The sequence below is a fragment of the Culex pipiens genome, chromosome 2, assembly GCF_016801865.2.
Source record: "Culex pipiens pallens isolate TS chromosome 2, TS_CPP_V2, whole genome shotgun sequence".
NCBI lineage: Eukaryota > Metazoa > Arthropoda > Insecta > Diptera > Culicidae > Culex > Culex pipiens.
In genome coordinates this window covers 80,668,887-80,690,503 of record NC_068938.1, presented here as the reverse complement: position 1 = coordinate 80,690,503, position 21,617 = coordinate 80,668,887, and the positions used below count along the sequence as shown (strand labels likewise).

Genomic DNA, 21,617 nt, shown 5'->3' with positions numbered 1-21,617 from the left:
TTGTGTGTGCACTGCATTGATGGGTCAGTGGCGCACAGGTAAACAAACACGTGGCCTCTCTCGGAAAGAAGGAGATCGCTCGTGTTGTTGTTATCATACACTGAGCAAAACTTACACAGCTCAACGAAGTGTTCTACATATGATCTGGCCCTGCTGTACAGAGCACTCAAATAGCAATCGCAAAACACTTGAAATTTCGGTGATTTGCCATAAAATAATGTCAATAGCCAAACATTTGAATTTTAAATGGTGTTGAAAAATAAAAGTTCGTACAAGCGATTTACAGGTTCTCGCTTGCTAGTCGTGCACGCTACCACTGCGCCGGCCGGCCAGTTGAAGACGGGAGAGTTTTTTGTGCTATTGGTTCTTGCCTCGCTTCTAGCCTTCGATGAAAGTCGCGCAAAAATCAATCAGTGAAACACATTAAATTCATGTGGATAATCACGTTGACTTTGAATAGTGCCTGTTTGGGTAGATCTTAAGATCATTTCAAGTGTTTTGCTCATCACTTTGAATAGTTCAAGAAGGTGGGACAAATTCATGAGCAAAACAATTGAAAAGCTTGAGCCACCCGAATGAAAATAACATGTTAAAAAATACCAAAAAGTCAACCGCCCAAACACTTGCATTTGATAGTGGTTTGGATTGATGTTGAAACACAAACCAATTAGATCTACGATGTGACTTTATTCAATCATTCAAGTGTTTGGGCACTTGAATAAAAAGTGTGGCATATTTTCAGTGTAGTGTCGTCGGCGTCGCGTGGACGATTCAATCAGGAGAGTGAAGAAATCTACGTAGAGTGTTACGCGCAGCATTTGTTACGAAATGTTGTTTTGAGTTTTTAAATAGCTAAGTTCGATGCATTTAACAATAATTAAACAAAATTTAAAGAAAATATTAAATAAATTAAACTAGCAAAGCATGATTTGAATAAAAAAGTTTTTTTTTTCAAATAAATAAAATCTAGATCATGTAATGCTATAAAATCAAGAATTACAGAAAATAAATTAAAAAAAAACTGAATAAAAATCATAGTTCAGATTTTTTGATTTTTTTAAACGACTCAAAATGGTATACATATATCATAATGAATAAGAATATTGAAGTATAAACGAATTTCTAGTTTAAAACAAGAATATCTATTAAAATAAAAATAAATAACTATAGAATAACAGGCGAATGATTTATTTACATGATATTAATCATTTTGAAAAAAGAAAACATAAATTACTATATCAACCTATGCAAATTATAAAACACTTATTAGTCTGCTCTGTGATTTTAATAAAATTACTTTTAAATTATTATAAAATTAACAAAAATATTTTGTTAAATAATTGTGACAATTCCTATTTTTTAGATTGCTAAAATGTCGAGTTTAAAAAAAAACATGATAATTTAAAAAATCTTGCATTTTAATCCATGCATTAGAAGTAGACATTATACTTGAATATTTTATATTTCATTAATTCTAAAAAAATTGCAAATTTGCAAAAAAAATAGTCTGAATTTTTTCATATTGAGTAAATACAACTTTTTTTTTTTAAATCCTTCACAGATGTAAAAATTGAAAAAAATTGTTTCAATTAAAAAAAATTAGCAGTAGATTCATTTTCAAAATTTTTGCAAGTGTTTTCGAGATTTTGAATTGATTATTTTTCAAGTTATTTTTATTTGAATGAGATTTTATCCAAACATTTTATATGTCAATGGAAGCAATTTTTCATCAAAGCTTTTCTTTACAAGTCTTTTCAAAAATTTTGAGGGATGGTCATACAAAAATTCATAGTTTTTATCTCAAATATTTTTTTCTGGATCGATTTTGCTTATCAAAAAAAAAAAAAAAAAAACACGGAAAATCCTGATTTTATTTTCTTTTTCGTTTTAATATTGAATGTTACAATTCCAACTTAAATGGAATAAAATAAAAAATCCGTACTAGAGTTTTAGTTGGTACAAAAACTGACAGAAATGCTTAAATGTTTAGTTTTTTTTAATTGAAAATATTTTCATACCGATATTTAAAATTTGTTTTAGATGAAATCGCATTTGCAATCAAAACTACTAAAAAAAAATGAAAAATTTAATTTGTAAAAATTAAAATATTTGTAAGGAAAAAAAAAGCATTCCAGCAAAAAAAAATACCAAAAGGCTGAGCAAACTTTAAATAATATTTTTTTATGCTTGCATGATCAGACTGTTATAAACTACGATTCAACCACCCTCAATTTAAAATTTTGTGAAAAATAAGTTTTTCTCAGTGTCATCTCGTTAAGCGTTCATATTCATATTGAAGTGATGATAACTTGGAAATCATAGGTTCGATAAACATTGTTGTGTCGGACCGAGTGTCCGAGCGGGATAACTGTGATATTATGCACTGGCTTAAGATAACACTTGCACTTTGATTTTAACTGCTTTTTATTTATTACATTGACATGAGTACTGACTGACACAAGCACAAGACTATTGGCTGCACAATACAAGAAGAAGCCGACTAACAGCCTCTTGAATGAACAACACAAGACGAACGCGACTGAACAAGCTCAGGCCGTTAAATACTAAGATCACTGAACAGTGATCTACCAGTGCCCTAGGTCGTGGTCGAAAAATGTTATACAAAACATCATGTGTCAAGCGTTACCGCTACCTGAATGTTTTGTATAACACACCGCTTGTGCTAGACCATTTACCGTTGTCGTGAACTTGACATTGTTCATGACAAACAATAACTGTAGTCTATGTATAGTAGGTAAGCGACTTAGGGTCGCTACATCTCCCCTTCCTTAACAGCTTGAAATTAATCTTGAAGAGATTGATTTCAAGTAGATAGTTGTAAGTTTTTTGGTAAAATATTATAATTTTTCCTAACTTTACGTTGGTCCTTGCTACCTCAGGGATGTCTTCTTGGATGTCTTCCGTCTCGCGTTATGACTCTGGGGTGTCTTCTGGGATAATCACGGTTGTCCTGGCTGCTTCGATGATGTACGTCTGGGCTGTGTTGACGATATTGACTCTGTTTTTCCAACCGTTGACTTTTCGCTGTTAAGTGTTCAATCTGTTGTTGAGGCCATCTCTTGTTAAACTTTTCGTATCTCGTTGGCTTGATACGGTATGATTGAACTTCCATTAGTTCGTTTGATCAATTCTGTCAAGGCAAACACTGCCAAAAATCTGTTCAGGCAACCATTGCCAAAATAAATGCAGTCGAGGTTCATTGCTTAGCCGCTAATAACACTCCGGTTATTAATAAATAAGGCGCAATCTAGGAGCATCATCTCCCAGTCGCCGTCGTTTAAATCGTATGTTGATACCGTATATATTTGTCTTTCCAACGAGATTCCATCGATCTCTTGCCATTCTCCTTGCCACAGTCTAGACCATCAGCTTCGTCAACATCCGTGGTAACACCATACAACATTGAGTAACATTGAAGATCACCAATTTTTCAACATCTGGAGTAACGCCAAGGACCCTTCGTTGTCCTATCTTGAAGACCCTAGCGTCATTGATTGAGAAGAACACCACCATCTGGAGTAACGCCAAGGACCCTTCGTTGTCCTATCTTGAAGACCCCAGCGTCAATGTTGAAGTTTGAAGTTACCTCTGCTCCCTAGCAGAGTGGATTCCGCTCTCTGAGGACTGGCTCAAAATTCTAAACCCTAAGTTTTTTTTTTTTTTGTTTTTATACTTTGAATTGCTAAGCTGCATTTTTTTTTAATTTGCAGAAGTTTTTTTTTAATATAATGATTATTTAAATATAATGATTATCTCTACGAATTGGCTAAGCCCCATATTTTATTTTCTAGGTGGCATTTAATTTTGATTGACTCTCAGTTTGTTTTTTTTTTGAATATTTTATAAACAAAATGATTGGTTATTTTTAAACCATACTTATAGTATTTTTTTTCAATCATTTTATTTATCGCTCTTCTCACAGACCTCTTACATTCATCTTGCATGCATACAGGTTTAAATTGAATGATATTAAATTTTGGTGAATAGAATAGTCCGAATCATTTACTGGCATCATTCAATTTATATACTTACATAAATGATCCGACCGATCATTCCCCCTATGACCCCGAAAAGTTGGTAGTAGGTGCGCTGAAAGGAAAAGTCTCAAGCAAAGGGAAATTCTCGCATGCAAGCATATTAGTATAAAATGCAATGTACTTTTTTTACATGATTAAACTCAAATTACTCTTGAAAGTACTTAACGAATTTACATTATAATCGTTTTCATTGACAGCGTACACATTATTAGCGTGTGTGTCATCAAGTAAACAAAATTTGAAGAGCATTTTGCTAACAATGCATAATTGAAGCAAATCGCCTGTTGCGATCGCTATTACGTTGTATTATTAAGCTTCATAATTTCTGTAGGAGCACGGTGAAGCGGGTCATTATGCCTGTTCGCATAACAAAATCTTTCAAAGTTTATTTGTCTATTAAGTATGTATGTTAGTACCTTGATCATTTTAATTGACTTTTTATTTATTTTAGTAGAGGATTAAACCTAATGATGAAACCATCGAAAGGTAAATCTTCGAAGACTTATTTAATTTTGCGGGTGAGTTACTACAACATAGATTTAAAAAAATTAAATTCATATTGTGAACCTGATAATAAGAGTCTACACTCATGAATAAAGTTATAAAGAGCACTGCACTTGAGCGACCATTATGTTTAACCAATCACTTCTTTTTAAAATAAATATCCTTTTCATTTCAATTTTCATTCGACATTTTTCGATAATGTGTCCAGTCCAAATTATCAAAACATATTTAGCTTCCTTTCATACGAAATCTTTTGAAATCTTCAAGCTTTTGTGAGGATTGCAATACATTTTGACAATTTAAACTTAAAGGTTTAATTTCTTCAATTGAATTTGAGTTCTCTTTTCTATCACCATAACTCAATGATGATATCGACCGAGAGTTGAATTTATCTGTATGATATTGTTTTATTTTTTTAAACGTTCTGACTTGTTCCAAGGCAATCGGGTTCGTTGTTTCAACCCATGCAATATCACTTTCTATGATCTCATTGGCATCTTTTGGATAAAATTGACTTTCATAAGCGGTATCTTTTATAGGATCAAATTCCGATACAACAACTTGTTCTTGATGAACTCCATTATGAATTTCCTCAGACGTTTTCTGATTAAATATCCATTGAGGAATAATTATGTTTGAATCGTTAGTCTCAGCATAAATCTTTGTTAAATCATAAATAACTTCTTTGTCATCTGATTTATTATATTCTTCTTTTAAATAATCAGACGAAGTTGCAACATCATCATTTATTTCATTTATTTGGGTCAACTGATCTAATTCTTTATTAACATTCAAAACTTGTACTTCGATTTCACTGTGTGTAGTTGGTTCAACCGCAGTATTCTCTTCAAATACATTGTCACCTTTCCATGCCGCAGTAGTAAGCAGAATACTCAAATTTTCACTCAATTGATCTGATTCTGTATCTTCAGATTCTAAATCAGATTCATATCTTACTTCACTGTTTTCAGCAAGTTCGATGTGCTCATCGTAATTTGAATTTGAAATATCTATTACATTTTTAGACTCATAGTTTTGATTAAAATCTTCAAAGCTATGCACTAGTTCTGACTCTTCTGTTACAAAAACTGAACAATTATCTGAATAATTTAGTAAATTATTCTGATTGTCCATTTGTTGTTGACTGAAATTAGCATTTCTGTTATCAAACCAGTCTGAACCATTAGTCTGGTTATTAAAATTGCTATCATTAAAATTTTGAGACTGGTTTCTGTCTTGCCAGTGTGGGCGATTTTCAAAATTTTGAAATTTGTTGTTTTTCCTCCCATGATAATATGATCTACTGTTTGAGTTTGAATTAGAGCTATAGTTATAATGGCGTTTGTTAAATGATGTACATTCATCGTTAAAATCATCTGAGTGATAACGAATTGCATCATCGTAATTGTTATTTGTATAATTTTGTTTCATTGCTGAACTGGTATTAATTGCTTCAATATATCTGCACTTTTTGACTAATTCTGCAACTAAGTCTTCATAATCATCAGCTTGGATATTTGCTGCAAGTTTCACAACATTGTAATCTCTCAAACCTGAGATAAAATTTGATTTAAATTGTCTATTTGCATAGACGTTAGCCCTCTCTTTATACGTCAGCCCTCTCTTTATAATCTTCAAAAGATTCATGATACAATTGCTTTAAACTATTAACTTGCAAGATAATCTGCTCAACACTTAATTTATCTTCAAAGGAATTTTTCAAAGCTTGTTTGGTTTCATTCCAAGTTTCTTTAATTAAATTGTCTGCTTTATCTAGCGCTTTCCCATGAAACTTCATGCGAACTACTACAAGTAATTGATGTTCCCAATTAACGTTGGCATTATTTTCATTGCCTTGAGCAAAAATGTCTATAAATGCTATAAAATTTTGTAGATGGTCAGGAGATCCATCAAATTTTGGAATGCAAATTACTGCCTCTTTCAGATCAAACACCATTTTGTTATTTTAAAATTTAAAATTGAAATTTATAAGTGATGCATAACAATGAACATTTTACTCAAACTCTTTTACTCAACGAAATAGCTTTGTAGTACTGACTTCTCCATCAAATCAACAAACACTATTATTTTTTTCCACAAAAATCAGAACTTAAAACTAAAAGGTACTCACCATGTTATCAGTAGAATGATGATCATCCTCTCGTGGTGGCCTGCCTCGCTTACGGATGAAATCGTCAAAGTCGTCGAAACAGCAACACACACATTCACGAAAAACGGTCAAAAACAATACTCAGTTCTGCGTAGTTCTAGAATTCACGAGTAGTACACCCACACACTTTTGCTTCCTTGTATCTACTAATCGAAATCGAGTGCTATATCAATTATTACTTAATTCAGTCAGAAATGGCGTTTTCCTTTTTCCTAGCGGTTAGTTTCCGCTGTCACCAGATGTATCGGACCGTGTGTCCGAGCGGGATAACTGTGATATTATGCACTGGCTTAAGATAACACTTGCACTTTGATTTTAACTGCTTTTTATTTATTACATTGACATGAGTACTGACTGACACAAGCACAAGACTATTGGCTGCACAATACAAGAAGAAGCCGACTAACAGCCTCTTGAATGAACAACACAAGACGAACGCGACTGAACAAGCTCAGGCCGTTAAATACTAAGATCACTGAACAGTGATCTACCAGTGCCCTAGGTCGTGGTCGAAAAATGTTATACAAAACATCATGTGTCAAGCGTTACCGCTACCTGAATGTTTTGTATAACACACCGCTTGTGCTAGACCATTTACCGTTGTCGTGAACTTGACATTGTTCATGACAAACAATAACTGTAGTCTATGTATAGTAGGTAAGCGACTTAGGGTCGCTACATTGTCCACAATATTCTTTTTTGTAAAATGTTTTGTTTGTTTTCAATTTTTAAAAATATTTACGAAATTAAGTCCAGACTCGAATGTTTAAAGCCTCTATTATCCGAAGTTTGGCTATCCGAATGCTCAGGATACTCGAATTATGGAATACACAACCCCAATTTAGTTAAATTCGAATGGTGGAATTCAAATCACTTGTGAGTAGTTTTTTAAACTAAACAATCAAATATAAGACAATAAAAAATATTTTTATCGTAATTCGACTATCCGAAGATTGGATTATACGAAGAGAAATTTTACCGAAGCCTTCGGATTATCGAGTCTGGACTGTATTGAAATCAAGCCTTATATGAGCAACTCTCTACGAAATCGGCGGATTGCGACCATTTTTATTTTTTGTATTTTTTGATTTGGCTCAAACTTTGTGGGGGCCTTCCCTATGACCAAATAAGCTATTTTGCGTCTTTGGTTCACCCATACAAGTCTTCATACAATTTTGGCAGCTGTCCATACAAAAATGGTATGTAAATATTCAAACAGCTGTAACTTTTGAGTGAATTTTCTGATCAATTTGGTGTCTTCGGCAAAGTTGTAGGTATTGTTGAGGACTTTTGAGAAAAAAATAGGTACACGGAAAAAAAATTTGAAGATATTTTAATCAACTTTTTTTTCACTAAAACTCAATTTCCCAAAATACGTATTTTTTGATTTTCGAGATTTTTTGATATGTTTTAGGGGACAAAAATCCGCAACTTTTGAGCCATAGAGAAACATGGTCAAAAAATCTGCCGCCGAATTATGAATTTTTGGAAAAATAGTGATTTTTGGAAAAAATCGAAGTTTCATGCAAAAACAAGTTTGACATTATTTTTCAATGCAAAATTGAATTTGCAATCGAAAAGTACTTTACAGATTTTTTGATAAAGGGCTCCGTTTTCAAGATATAGCCACAGAAAGTTTGATTTTAGCGAAATATTTGCAGTTTTTCAATTTTTAAAAATAGTGACCATGAGTCACCATTTCTAAAAATATAATGGGCGTAATATTCAATGTTTGGCCATTTTAAAATGTTAGTCTTGATCGGAAAATTTCACGAATGTTTCATGTATTATCATTGAAAATCGGACCATTAATTGCTGAGAAATCGTCATTAGAAAATTGTGGGTTGTTTGGGTGAGACTTAAAAAACTTCAATTTTCGTGTTTCTTTTCTTTAAGCCGCTGTATTTCAGCAACCAAAGGTCCAATCTTCAATGTCTCTTAGACAATTTTATAGCAAATTTTCTGAACTTTTCAAAAAAAATATTTTTAGAAATGGTGACTCATGGTCACTATTTTTAAAAATTGAAAAACTGCAAATATTTCGCTAAAATCAAACTTTCTGTGGCTATATTTGAAAACGGAGCCCTTTATCAAAAAATCTGTGAAGTACTTTTCGATTGCAAATTCAATTTTGCATTGAAAAATAATGTCAAACTTGTTTTTGCATGAAACTTCGATTTTTTCCAAAAATCACTATTTTTTCAAAAATTCATAACTCGGCGGCAGATTTTTTGACCATGTTTCTCTATGGCTCAAAAGTTGCGGATTTTTGTCCCCTAAAACATATCAAAAAATCTCGAAAATCAAAAAATACGTATTTTGGGAAATTGAGTTTTAGGGAAAAAAAAGTTGATTAAAAAATCTGCAATTTTTTTTTTCCGTGTACCTATTTTTTTCTCAAAAGTCCTCAACAATACCTACAACTTTGCCGAAGACACCAAATTGATCAGAAAATTCACTCAAAAGCTGTTTGAATATTTACATACCATTTTTGTATGGACAGCTGCCAAAATTGTATGAAGACTTGTATGGGTGAACCAAAGACGCAAAATAGCTTATTTGGTCATAGGGAAGGCCCCCACAAAGTTTGAGCCAAATCAAAAAATACAAATAAAATCCATTTCCGGTCTTGGTAGAGAATTGCTCATATTATAAAAGAGATTAAAACACCATTTTAAAATGTAAGTTCGATGTTGATATTTTGAATTCATTGGGTTTGTGCAAAATTGCTTTTGTTTTATCAAGAAAATAGTCACAAAAAATATCTTTATATAAAAAAAAGCAAAAAAGCCCTTGCTCGTAAAATTCCCTAGAAACAATTTCTACAGCAATTTTATCTACATTCATTCCACATTTCACTCAACAAATTCCATCACGAGCCTTCCCCCGGCAAAAATTGCCCCCATCCAGGATTGAGTAAACTCATCGCTGCCACCACACGTGCACTTGAAGATGTCTCAATCGATTAATATTTATCACAGTAGATATACCTATACAGCGAGCGAAATAAAAAGAATACTGCTGCATCGTTTTGCGGGAAATTTGCATCATCCAGCGAATGCAAATCAACCTAGACTTCCCGCACTCTTCAACGCAACGCTGGCAACACTGGCCAGAGGTGACTAAGGCGCGGGGCAGATTATTTAAATCGAAAATGGCAAACGATTAGACCCATAGGAGCAGTAGAGTGGACAATTTCACCACTCAGAGTGTGGAGTTCGCCGGGGAACTATAAATTACCATCGTCCCCCCTCCGAATGCTAATCGCAGTGAGTAATTACAGAATGTAAAGACTTTTGCACCCCTCTACCTCGATTGAATGTTCTATCATCCGATATGATTGCCAATTGATGAATAGTTGTAATTAATTAGGGAGAGTTTTGTTTTTTCAGCAAAAATCAATAATATTAGGGGTTTAAAAATTGGACTTTTCAAAATCAGCTCTAACATGAAAATTTCCAAAGTCACATCCCTCTACCCTAATCCATCACCGCAGTGCAGGTTACGAAATGACAACTTCCAACCGGGGGTTCTACACTCTGAGAGGTTTCAGAGTTCTATACCCGACATTGGTCGGGCAGTTTTTGTTGTGTTGCGTTAGACACTTACCCGGTCTCCCTTATGGGTGATGAACGGCAACAGCTTCGCGATGGTGTCCATTTCAGGGTGGGGCTTTCCGACCTGGAAATTTGTAAGAACAGACAAATATAGCGTTAGAGCATTGTGGAACCTGTTGATGGGAATTTACTTTTGTGTACAGTCTAGACTCGATAATACGAAGTAACGATTATCGAATTTCGGATTATCGAATCACGCAAAAACATTTTTAGTTAACTAATATACTTTGAAAAAAAGAAAAAGAAAATTTCGAGTGTTTTGCTTTTAGTTATTCAGTTCAAATCATAACCTTAAAAATTGCTGAAGACCCCAAATCGATAAGAAAATCCTTAAAATTTAGCATCTTTATGATCAAAATAAGTATACTATTTTATAAATCTGGAGTTTTTTTTTGAAAAGGTCCTATAAACCAATTTTTCATTTTTTGCTTTTTGGGTGTTTTTGAATACCCCTGACTCAAGGCGGTTCTAAAAACACCCAAAAAGCAAAAATTTAAAATTTGGTTTATAGGACCTTTTCAAAAAAAACTCCAGAAATGATGTCTAAACAAGATCGTATGGGGCTGCGCCATCGTAACCAAATGTCATAATCACCAAGTAGGCATTTGTTCGAAAATAGAAGAGCAAACTACCTACTGTTCATAACCGGCGAACCCAATCCAATTACGCTCGATGGACGTGCAAAAAGTTGCACTTGAAAATTTGTACGACTTCTTCGCGAGCAATGTCGCATTTTGTTGTTTTACGAGGGAAAGTCCCTATTTTTGGCACTCTGAAAAGTAGAACCTTTTTAGACTGAAAATAGGTGCCGTGCCTCCTCTCTGTTCCTTTTCCAAAACCCAGAAACAAACCAAACCTGTCGTTGACGGATTACCCCGAGGGGGACGTCACTCCGCGATAACACACTAAAACGCACAAAAACTAGCTCGAAAAGCATCAACGCTACTCATCGTGCCGAGTTTTCACATAACGCCACCTTAAAGCAAGTTATCGCAAGTTAACGCGCGTTAAAGCGAGTTAAAGCGGTCAGCGTCTGCTCGATTTTTGAAGCAAACGAATCGATCTTGCAACCTTGCTGGCTTAAGTCGAGTAGTTTTTAATCGGGTTTGGCAACTCGGTATTTGTTTTGGTTTTTTTCCTGCAGTTTCGGGAAAAATAAACAAAGCAATCAGCGAGGCAATCAGTGTGTTTTATTTTTGCCTACTCGGTGGTGGTGGAATCGCTGCTGGTTTGTGGCGCTCGGAGCAGGTGAAATCGTCCCGTGTTGTGGCGCCGACGGTGAACGTGATAATCTACAATCCGTAGTACACCGTTTACACCGATGGCGGGACCGGCGAATCCGACGGAGCAGATGCGGGGGCCGAGTGGAGGTGGACGGGTGGACGAAACGGACGGGAAGACGGAAGATTTCTGATTGCAACTCAAGGAGGAGAAGGGTAAGATTTTTTAAGGGGTCGAGTTAAGATTTTAATGGTTGATTTTGTTGGCAGATTTGTGTGATAAAATGCGCACCACATCCTGATGGACATTGGTATTTTGTTGCGACTTTACTGAAGAGATGGAGCAGGCTTGGAATAAGCTTCATCACCCGCCCTTTACGATAACGAGCACGGAGCAGCGATCGCGGAAATTCTCGAAAACCTCGGTGAATTAAACAGCGAAGTTAACAATTTCGAAGCTGAATCCCAACGCCTACGGGCTACGCCAGCATGCGCGGAATGTTACCGTCCTCCAGCGAATCGCCGAAACTTTCGCCAAGAAACTGGGAAATTTCCTCAAGAGCTCGGGAACGCTCGCCAAAGCCAAGGCGATCCGATGCGGCTAAAGATCAATGACAACAATGAGCCCAGCATAATCTGGGGACGGCGCGGATGCGGAACGGACCCCGCAAGCCTTGAAATTAGAGGAGGAGGTGGACGTAGATATAGAATGCCTGCCGGAAGACAATCGGCGCAAGCTGGAGGTGAATTCTCGAAGGGTACGCGCAACCTAACCTAACTGCCTTAATAAGCAGCGATTGTCGGGCCGGGAGTTCAAGGGTCGTCTGTAGCGCCGAAGCAAGTGGTGACGGACTCACAACAACAGCTGTTCCACGGTGACAATAACAAGAAGGAGGTGCTTAACGATTACCAGAATGGGAGGCAGGTGTAGGCGGAGTGCGCGTCGCGATTTGGAGAATCGGGGCCAGATGCAAGATTGCAATGCGCCGATTATCTAAGAGGCTACGGCAAGTTCAGGAAATCATTTCAGGCAGGATAATCTGGAATAAATCGAGCAGTATAATATTAAATCAAATAAATTATTTAAATTTATCTTTATTGTGTACTTCATCGCTATAAGAACAATTTAAAAAGCTGATTATGCTTCCACGACTTTCTCTCCGCACATCGAACTTTTTCGAAACTTGTGTTCTCGAGGTAGTGGTGTTCCGATTGGTTCCGGTTGAGCAGCTTCCGTTTCGTCATTTTTTTTCAATCACGGTTTCAGTCTCGGTAACAGTGTTCCGTCAAACATCCCCGGTAAAGTGCTTGGCAGGATTCCGTGGGGCACTTCGGTGGCTGGCCCTCCGGATGTTCATCGCCGTACAGCACAGCAGACTCATCATACCCAACCCCGGTCACAGCGTGCGGCCCGTTTTCATTAACATTCCTTCCGGAAGCTGCTTATTCGCTGAAGCCGGGCCAGCTTGCGTCCTGCCAGCTTGCGTTGGATGCGGTTGTTTTGGGTGGGTATCATTCGACCCACCTAGGAGGTTTGATCGTCTTCCGGAAGACCGTCCTGGTCCTGTAACTTGTTGACCCGCAGCACGGAATTGTCCCGCTTGGAGGCAGATTTCGCACTATGATTGACGCGTAACTTGGCCAACAGGTCCCTTCCGCGTATGGTCCATTATCACGTTGCACGTGGAACACATGAATTCCCCGCAGTCCGGATCGTCGTGAAACGTCCCTTCCGGATATTGCCTGACCCGTGTCTCACACGACACGTACGGCGAAACCTTCCTCGGTGGACGCCTTCGATTCTTCCTTTCCCCACAACTTCTTCAAGTGCATTTGCGCCTGCCAGTGCTTATCGATTGCACCTTTCCGGGTGTGATCCATCACGACGTTGCACCGGGAGCAAAGCAACCCACCAACCCCCCCCCCCCCCCCCCCCCCGAAACCGCATCGACGCGGATGGGTGTCCCCTTCGATCATTGGCGCTCTCGGTCCTCGCAGGTCGTGTTAACGGCGGCTTTGGCGATAATGTTCAGGTACTTTACTTTTATGGGAGGAGGAAGATGGTGGAGAAGAAGGATCTTCCTCCTCCTCGTGGTCGTCGCGGTTCTCCGGCGACGGGATCCGGTCAAGAATTTCGGTCGCTGATGATCGGTTCCAGCAAAACAAACTGCTCGACTGATTTGACAACGAGAACTGTCATATGCGTTTGACAGTTCTCGCTGTCATAAAAATCGAGCAGTCTGATGCGTGAACGAAACAAAACGCATGCCAAAAAGCGAGTTATCGCGGTTAACGCGAGTTAAAGCAATATAAAGTGGGAAAGCAAAAGTTAGCGCTGCAAAGGTCTGGAAAGGGAGCTTTATCGCTCGGTCAACGCAGGAGTGTCATCCCCCTCGGATTACCCCGAAAACCCCGAACCCCGCCAAAACGGGCACAAATCGTTGACACCAATGTTCAGCAAGTCGCGCTGCGAATTACCCAGCGAATGTACGGGGACAATTCCAGCAGAATCAAACCAGTTCCGCGTGCTAGCAATGACTCAAAACCACACCTGCTGGCAGAACAGCAGGTTTCGTAACCGATACTTGGACGCCACTTTTCCGTCCGCGTACAGTAATTAGATTTAGAAATGGCACGGCCTGCGCTGACAGTGCAGCGCCTACTGCGGTGAACTACTCGTTCTTCAACGCAGTTTCCAATGTCGCACCCAGCAAACCGTGACGCGGAAGGGTCCGACCTATGGATCGGAAATTGGTCGTACCGACCTTAGCGGTTCCAGACGTTTCCTCGCGCATTGCCAGACGCATTTTTTTTTTACATTTCACGACGATGTCGTGCTCGCTTGACATAATTGTTGACACTTTTCACAATTTTGACAGTTGCGCAGTGTCATGTTGATTTCAGACAAATTTTGACATTTGACAGTTGCGCCAAGCGCGCTCGATCTCAACAACTGCGAGTAAAGTTCATCCAGTCTAGTTGCGTCATCAATCCACTCCAGCAGACAACAAAGTGCACTGTCCAGAACTAACCTGCTGTACGACTAGCCTAAGTCGGTCTCGTCTTGCATAATTATCTCGTTAGGCCGGAGGTCGAACGCACGGAATAAATTAGCATCCGTCATCTATCGTTTACGCCGTAGCGTGCAGTTGAAAGTTTCAACGCCATTTATTGCGTGTCGGAAAATGACGAACAAACAATGCTTTTCGAGCATCCCTATCAATCTGGAAGTCGCATTCGGTGGACTGAAACAACGACCGGCGAAGGTGGAAGAAATTACAGCTTCCTACCTTACCAAATCTGTCAAATCTGGAAGCTTGCAGCGCTGGTCAAAGTTCTAGAATCGCAGTAGCCTGAGCGTCGAGTGCTCTACGCGAATATGTTTTGACACTACCAGCAAATGCAGTGAGCAGGCTGCTGATCGTGGTGAAGGTCATGTGATGGATTGAGTCAGAGTTCAGAATAATTACTGAGTAGGCTGCATGCCGACACGTTGAAACGCGGTACCGTTAGGACTGTGATTGATCTTATTTTTTCTACCGCGGTTATGAATAAAGTAACGATCGTTACACCCGTACGAGAGGTGCCAAATTCTCTGACAATTTTGATAGGAGCTTTGACAAAGGATGACGATCTGACACTTGATACGACTTCCGTTTGACTGCAACGCGAGTGAGCTGATCTTGACGTTTGTTGACAGAAGCGTTGACAATGGATGTCGGTGGATTGGTCACCACTGAATGTCAGTGATGTATGATTTGGGTGCAACCTTCAAAAATGATAGACTTCCCTGGTATCAACAAGAAACAAATGCTTCACGGATCATCTCGCGTCCTCTCACTATCGCAACACGTGAACTCGCACGGTTCTCCCATGCAATCATCATCACACGCTCACCAATTTTGATAATACCCCTGACTTTTTGCCCTCATTTGTCCTAATTTACGACCACCACGTGATAAGCCCCCTTACCTTCAAGAACACTCCCAGCACGGCCAGCCCGTCCGGCTGACCGGCGGCCTCGGCGAAGCTCGCGTACTTGGTCTGGTTCCAGTGCACCAGGTGCAACTCCCCGGCAAAGGCTTCCCCGTCGACGGTGTGCTCGGAACCGCGCGAGTCCGAACAGCCCCAGTGGCTGTGGAACTGCTCCAGCACGAAGATCTCGTCCCCGAGGGGCCCGCCGGTCAGCTGGGATCCCTTGCCATCGACGTCCACCCGCCAGCAGTAGCCCGGGTTGACCAGGCTGCGCGTGTTCTCCGGCACGTACGTCCACCGGAGCGGGTTCGAGCTGAGGTCGCTGGACTGGGTGGTCTGGCGCGTCCGGATGTCCACCGGCGATTGGCGCTCGCCGGCCGCCTGCGGGTACATCTCCTTCCAGACGTGGGGTCCTGGGGAAAAAAGAAGACAGAGACATTTGTTTTTAAAAAATGCTGAAATTTTGTTGCATGCAAGCTTTGTAAGTTTGTTTACAAATATTTCCGACAGAACTTTTCAGTCAATATTTTTATTTATGACATCCAAGCCAGAACATCTTTTTGTGTGATTGTAGATTTAGTTGGTAGCTGGGGTTCTCAATTGGGTACTAAAGCCCTATGTCAATTTTTATGTACAACGATAAAAAACACGATTAAAAACAATTTCTGATCACTTTTTTTCATTTTAATGCAATTTTTTTTTTGACAAGACAACATTTTTTCGATGGATCAACTATGGTCCCCTTGGAACGAGCTGTCAAGTAGGAAGCTGCAGCTGGATGGTGAGACGTAGTGAGAGGGGAAGAGATTTTGACATTTTTATGCCCGCATTTGGCCCGCCGCCTATATCGTCGGTCGTTGAGTCGCCGGTCGTTTCCAGCGATCGAGTCCAGCTAGGAACTGATCGTACAATAACTTTGAAAGCACTAAATCAAACTCAATAATTTTCAATACGGACTTATGGGATTCTAATTCAAACCGAATGGAACAAACTTGGTCAAACTTCGCTCAGCCAGCTCCGAGAAATTCAAGTGAAGAAAATATGTTCACACATTCACTGAAACTTTGTTGGTTTGAAATCGATTGTTGTCAAACCATCGGGGTCCATTTTCAGTTTGACACCCTCTTTACACGGATCTCACACACGTTTTTTTGGTAGTGTGAGTGGGTTCCGTGTTAAGAGTGACAAATAAACAAATCCTGAGTCGAGCAAATACACTAATCCCAGGTGATTGTTCGATTTTTCGTTTGACACTTTTTTAGTTTGTACGTCGTTGGTCAAAGTCAAACTAAAAAGTGACGAACTGTCACTTTTTACACGGCGCTCACGCACACTATCAAAACAAACGTTTGGTAGTGTGTGTGAACTCCGTGTAAAAGGGGTGTCAAACTAAAAAGTGACCCCGTTCGTTTGACATCAGTTGGTGTCAAACCATCGGGGTTTGAGTGTAGTCAAAACATTCTAGAACTAATCCATTGCATCGCATTAATGACGTCTCGTTTCCGAGGAAGTAACGACGTAATCGGTTATATACGCCCCCAAGGCGTCGCTCGTGACTCCGGAATCACTTTTACCTTCGATTACCCCGCCGCAGAAACCACGTGATGCGTCGCAAATGATCGACTGAATCACACCGATAAACAGTAAAACAATTTGAAATTTATCTCGAACAAAGTCACGTGTTATCAAGCATCGAAAAAGGTAATTTGTATTGCACCAATATTTGTACTACATACTTGGGTAAATTTGTCCAACCAGCGCGCGCGAGTCAACATTTGGACAAGATAATCGGTTCTAATTATTTTGTTTCTCCAGCAATAGGTCGTCGGAGGTGGTTGATTGAGTTTCAACCGAATGACACAGTTATCTAGGATTGGACATTGTGTTGATACAGTGAGTGTTTCTCATCTAGATAGCGCTGATCAAACAAATTATAATTTATTCATCTCATGCATCTTTTGTTTAGCGCCTGCTCCGAAAAAGGATTGATTGAAACCATTGTTCTGGGTGTAATGGCTAGGTTAATTTGAACTGCCACTTTCCAATACTGAGTCGTTAAGTGATGAGTGATAGAAGTGCATGATAGGGCAGCCATTAGCCGTATCGTAATTTATGTGGTCAGGCATTTGGCGTACGTGACTAGTTAAATCTCATTGGAGAACAAAAATGCATTTAAAAAAATATTACTATTGACAAATTAGTCTTAACAGTCTAGCTTTTAATATAGTCGGTATCCATAAAGTTACGACAAAACTGTTTCTTAAGTTTGCAATCAAAATTTAATTTGTTTTTCTCTATCTTTGGAACCGTTCCATTGATTTTCAAACCTCCTTTCCAGGTTATTCGCAATTATGGAGAAAACAAATTGAACGTGTGACAAACTGTCACTTTAACCTAGCCACGCCATTCTAGCCGGATTCAGACATGTTTCACAATTCAAAATTATGTAAAAAATCCAATCAAAAGCAAATTCCATGTCCATTCCAACAAACCTGCAGCAGGATCAGTAAGATGTTTTGACAGTTTAAAGCCCGCAACTATCCCGCCGAATAAGTCGGTCTTCTACAACGACCGAGTCCAAAAAGGAACTGAACGTTCAATAGATATTTACTAAATGCAACACTATCCGGAAGCATGGTTCTTAACTGGTTCTACTTTCCAGCACAATCCCTCTCGATTATCCCCTTCCGTGTTCATCAATAACCTTAACAATAACCGCTAATTCGTGCTCAATTACACGATTAAGCTTCTTTACAGCGTCCCACACTGCAAGACCCTTATGGAGAGGTTGGAGGTTAGTAGCCTGCCTTTGAAGCAGCAATAGTTGCTGCAGCATCTCGTTTGGTTACTAGGAAAATTCCATGCACAGTTAACTTTTGTTTGTTTGACACGATTCAGAATGAATGTTGTTGAAAAATTGCAATTTCAATTTTGCTTTGAAAAGATTCATGCTTGAATTTTGTTTTTGAGAGATTCTTCATCAAAAAAAAATTTCACTGAGCTCTCACTGAGAGAAAACATTGAAACAGATTGAATTTCGTTTCAATCTTACGCGAGATATGGGCTCAATGTTGGGCTCAATGAAAAAATTCCAAGATTTTCAGGAGAAAATTAATGCTCACTGGTACATTTGCAGAAGAAACGTCAAACGCTGCTGTTTGTAAACAAAGTAATCAAAAGTAAAAAGTAAAGGTCGTTACCGAAGAATGAAATTTTGAAAAAAAAATTAAATTTGAAAGTGATATTAACTTTGATTCGTCACTATTACAGTCAAACCAGCAAGGTTCATCTGTCCAGTGCATCTTGAGTGGATATCGAAAGGTTATTGAGAAAATGCAAGCGACCCACGAATAAACGCGGAAAGTGAGAAGAAAATCATCAAGCGTCATTGACGGGATCTTCTTGACCTAGATCCTGAGAAGTGGAGGGACTCACGTCATTGCCATCAAGTGTCGGTGGCAATGAAAGTTTTGGAATCGATTAGCGCTTAAATAGTTGCGGTCTTTTGCATTTATCTGGGAATTTTACAGTAGAATCTCGCTGGTAGGACAGCGAACTGTCTTTGTTTTGTCACGAACAAATCGTGCTTGCCATTTCATTAGGGCACATAACTTTTTTAAACAAGAGCCCTTACACACCTGATGTAAACTGTCATTTGAGTGAAAGGGATGCACTATTGTTTACACAAGTTATGTGCCCTTTTGAAACGTTAGGCTCCAAATAGAAGTGTGCGTGAGCGCTGCGTGTAAAATAAATGTCAAATTGACAAGTTTCTCAAACTTCACGTCATTTTGGCATTGAATGGCAGTTATCGTAGAAAAATGTTTATGTTTTACTCCAAAATAAAATTCTTAATAAGAACATTGTTTAATTTTACCTCAAAATAAAAATAAACCTTAACCGACAAAATTGCAACAAGCAATCACACCTAAGCCACGCTTATCGCCGTCCAACAATCTTGACAGATCGCAGCACTGACGTAATTGAGCGTCCTCATCATCCACCGCCGGCACATGAGGATGCACGCTGACCTACGTGTGTTTACCGGAGATAAGAACATCGTACCGTCGTCGGAACGTGCGAGTCCCGCGAGCCCCACTTTCGCCCCCTTTCGTTAAAGGTGCAATTACAATGAATTCCCGCCTACTGCCAGCAAAAATGGGCTGTCAGTTGAGATTTCAGCGCGTCAATTTACGCCGCAATGAATCACAAATTGACAAACAGCGATGACGCTGCGCAAAACTGTCACGTGATTTGAACGTCGCGATTGCCATTTTACGATCGCTTTGTTGTTTATTTGTTTGTTTTAGGTTAGAATCGCGCAAAAAGCGTTACGCCGGTCATTTCAATCAAAATTGACTATTTTTGCACAAACTGTCACGGAGAACGCGTCATAACTTTTCGATTGATCCCAATTGCCGGCCGCGGGTCAGCAGAGATTCTTGACAAATAAAGTTAAGTGACTTTAAGTGGAGATCCCATTTTTGGCACACATTGATGCCAATTGACAGCTGGGTCGAGTCGCGCCGGTTGACAACAGCTTGGGTGCGATCATTAATATGCAATCGAGTAGGCCGGAGCCGGTTTCATCCGCCGGTTACTGCGATCAACTGGGATTCGTTTAATGGGTGACGATATGAACAATATCACGTGACTTGTTATGGCAAATAGGCGTAAACATCATTTTTATTCAACGAATCGTTTCAAAACAACTATTTTAAATTATCGGTGACTGGTCCGACACACCAAGTGCCAGCTCAAGAACCAAAATAACTCCGAGCGTCCACGCGTCAAGGAATCTTCCATCAATATGGCCTAATTGGCCCCAATCAAATCCCGTGCGCCATTGTTCCAAACGTCTGTTCACCTGTGTTATCACCTAGGAGGTCAAGATAAGATAGGAAGCTCGAGCTGTAAAAGGTCGTGTGACCCTGACGCGAGCCGTCAAAGTAGGCTGCACAAAGAGTGACGCTTGGCGCCATTTTTAACTGCTGAAATTTCTTCAAATTCAACATTTTTCTCGTCAAGCTTTAAAGGTTCCGGCTATTCACCCGCACTGACCAGACCCATCCAAATCATACGCTTCCAGCGCGATGATTACAGTTTTCGCGTTGACTAAACCCGTTGACCCATTGACAGCCGTACTGAACCATTCCCTTGGTCAAGTTCATTACCTAGGAATCGTGTCTGCTCGAATTCCATACACAACGCGTGCTGATTAGAGACCAACCAACCAACTCCAGCTGCGTTTCATCTAAACAACTTCCCTCGGCACAACTGTCAGTTATGTCGGTTATCAAGTCGCAGCTTTATTGCCTGTTTTGCAGCGCGCTATCCGGTTAATGATAGGTGTAAACAATCCCTGGGTTCGCAGTTGGCAGTGGGTAGTGCGCATCCAGATGATAAGATCCGTATATCCGCTTTCCTTCAGTTGCTTCTGTCAGGAAGGGAGGAAGCTAAATCAGTAGGCCTGGGAGTGATAGCTGAGGGCACGCGCTTGAATTTTACGCTGCATCCTAGCTGGCCATGATGCGGTCAGTGGTGGGAAAGTCGCTGGAATCTTACTCAATTGGGGTAACTAGCATTTGAAGATGTCTAGAGTTTTTTTTTGAAAAGGTCCTATAAACAAAATTTTCAATTTTTGCTTTTTGGGTGTTTTTAGAACCGCCTTGAGTCAGGGGTATTCAAAAACACCTAAAAAGCAAAAAGTGAAAATTTTGTTTATAGGACCTTTTCAAAAAAAACTCGAGATGTGTCCTTTTGAATAAAATCAATCTTGATTGTCAGATCAGGTCAAGATTAAGAAATTATGAGAAATTACGATTGAAATGTTAATCTCATCTCAAAACTCACATGAAACATCAAGGACAACCTTCTGTCAGTTGTCACAAGATGAGCTTCACCAGCCCCGGTTCCAATAACTCCCTCCACAGCAAACCATGACTCACTCGCGCATCCGTCAGCACTGCAACCTCCAGCCTGCTTTGTTGACGTTGTTGTTTTTTCGGCCGACTCACGATATCGGCAACTACGCACACGGGCCTCCATCACGTGACTTGCGCTGCCAGTCAGC

The 21,617-nt window shown here is 39.4% G+C and overlaps 1 protein-coding gene and 1 long non-coding RNA gene across 2 annotated transcripts in view; one reads left to right on the top strand and one right to left on the bottom strand.

The window, feature by feature from the left end:
* The window catches only part of LOC120418286 (carbonic anhydrase 2), a 41,647-nt gene that overhangs the window by 2,480 nt on the left and 17,550 nt on the right, over positions 1-21,617 (bottom strand). The window contains exons 2-3 of the mRNA XM_039580613.2: positions 15,542-15,957; positions 10,342-10,413 (exon numbers count right to left, since the gene is read on the bottom strand). Coding sequence (XP_039436547.1) covers positions 10,342-10,413; positions 15,542-15,957 — 488 coding nt within the window. The remainder of the gene's footprint in view (positions 1-10,341; positions 10,414-15,541; positions 15,958-21,617) is intronic.
* On the top strand, positions 11,226-11,875 carry LOC120418287 (uncharacterized). The gene is made up of 2 exons (XR_005605574.2): positions 11,226-11,785; positions 11,840-11,875. It is a non-coding gene; the product is annotated as an uncharacterized LOC120418287 (long non-coding RNA).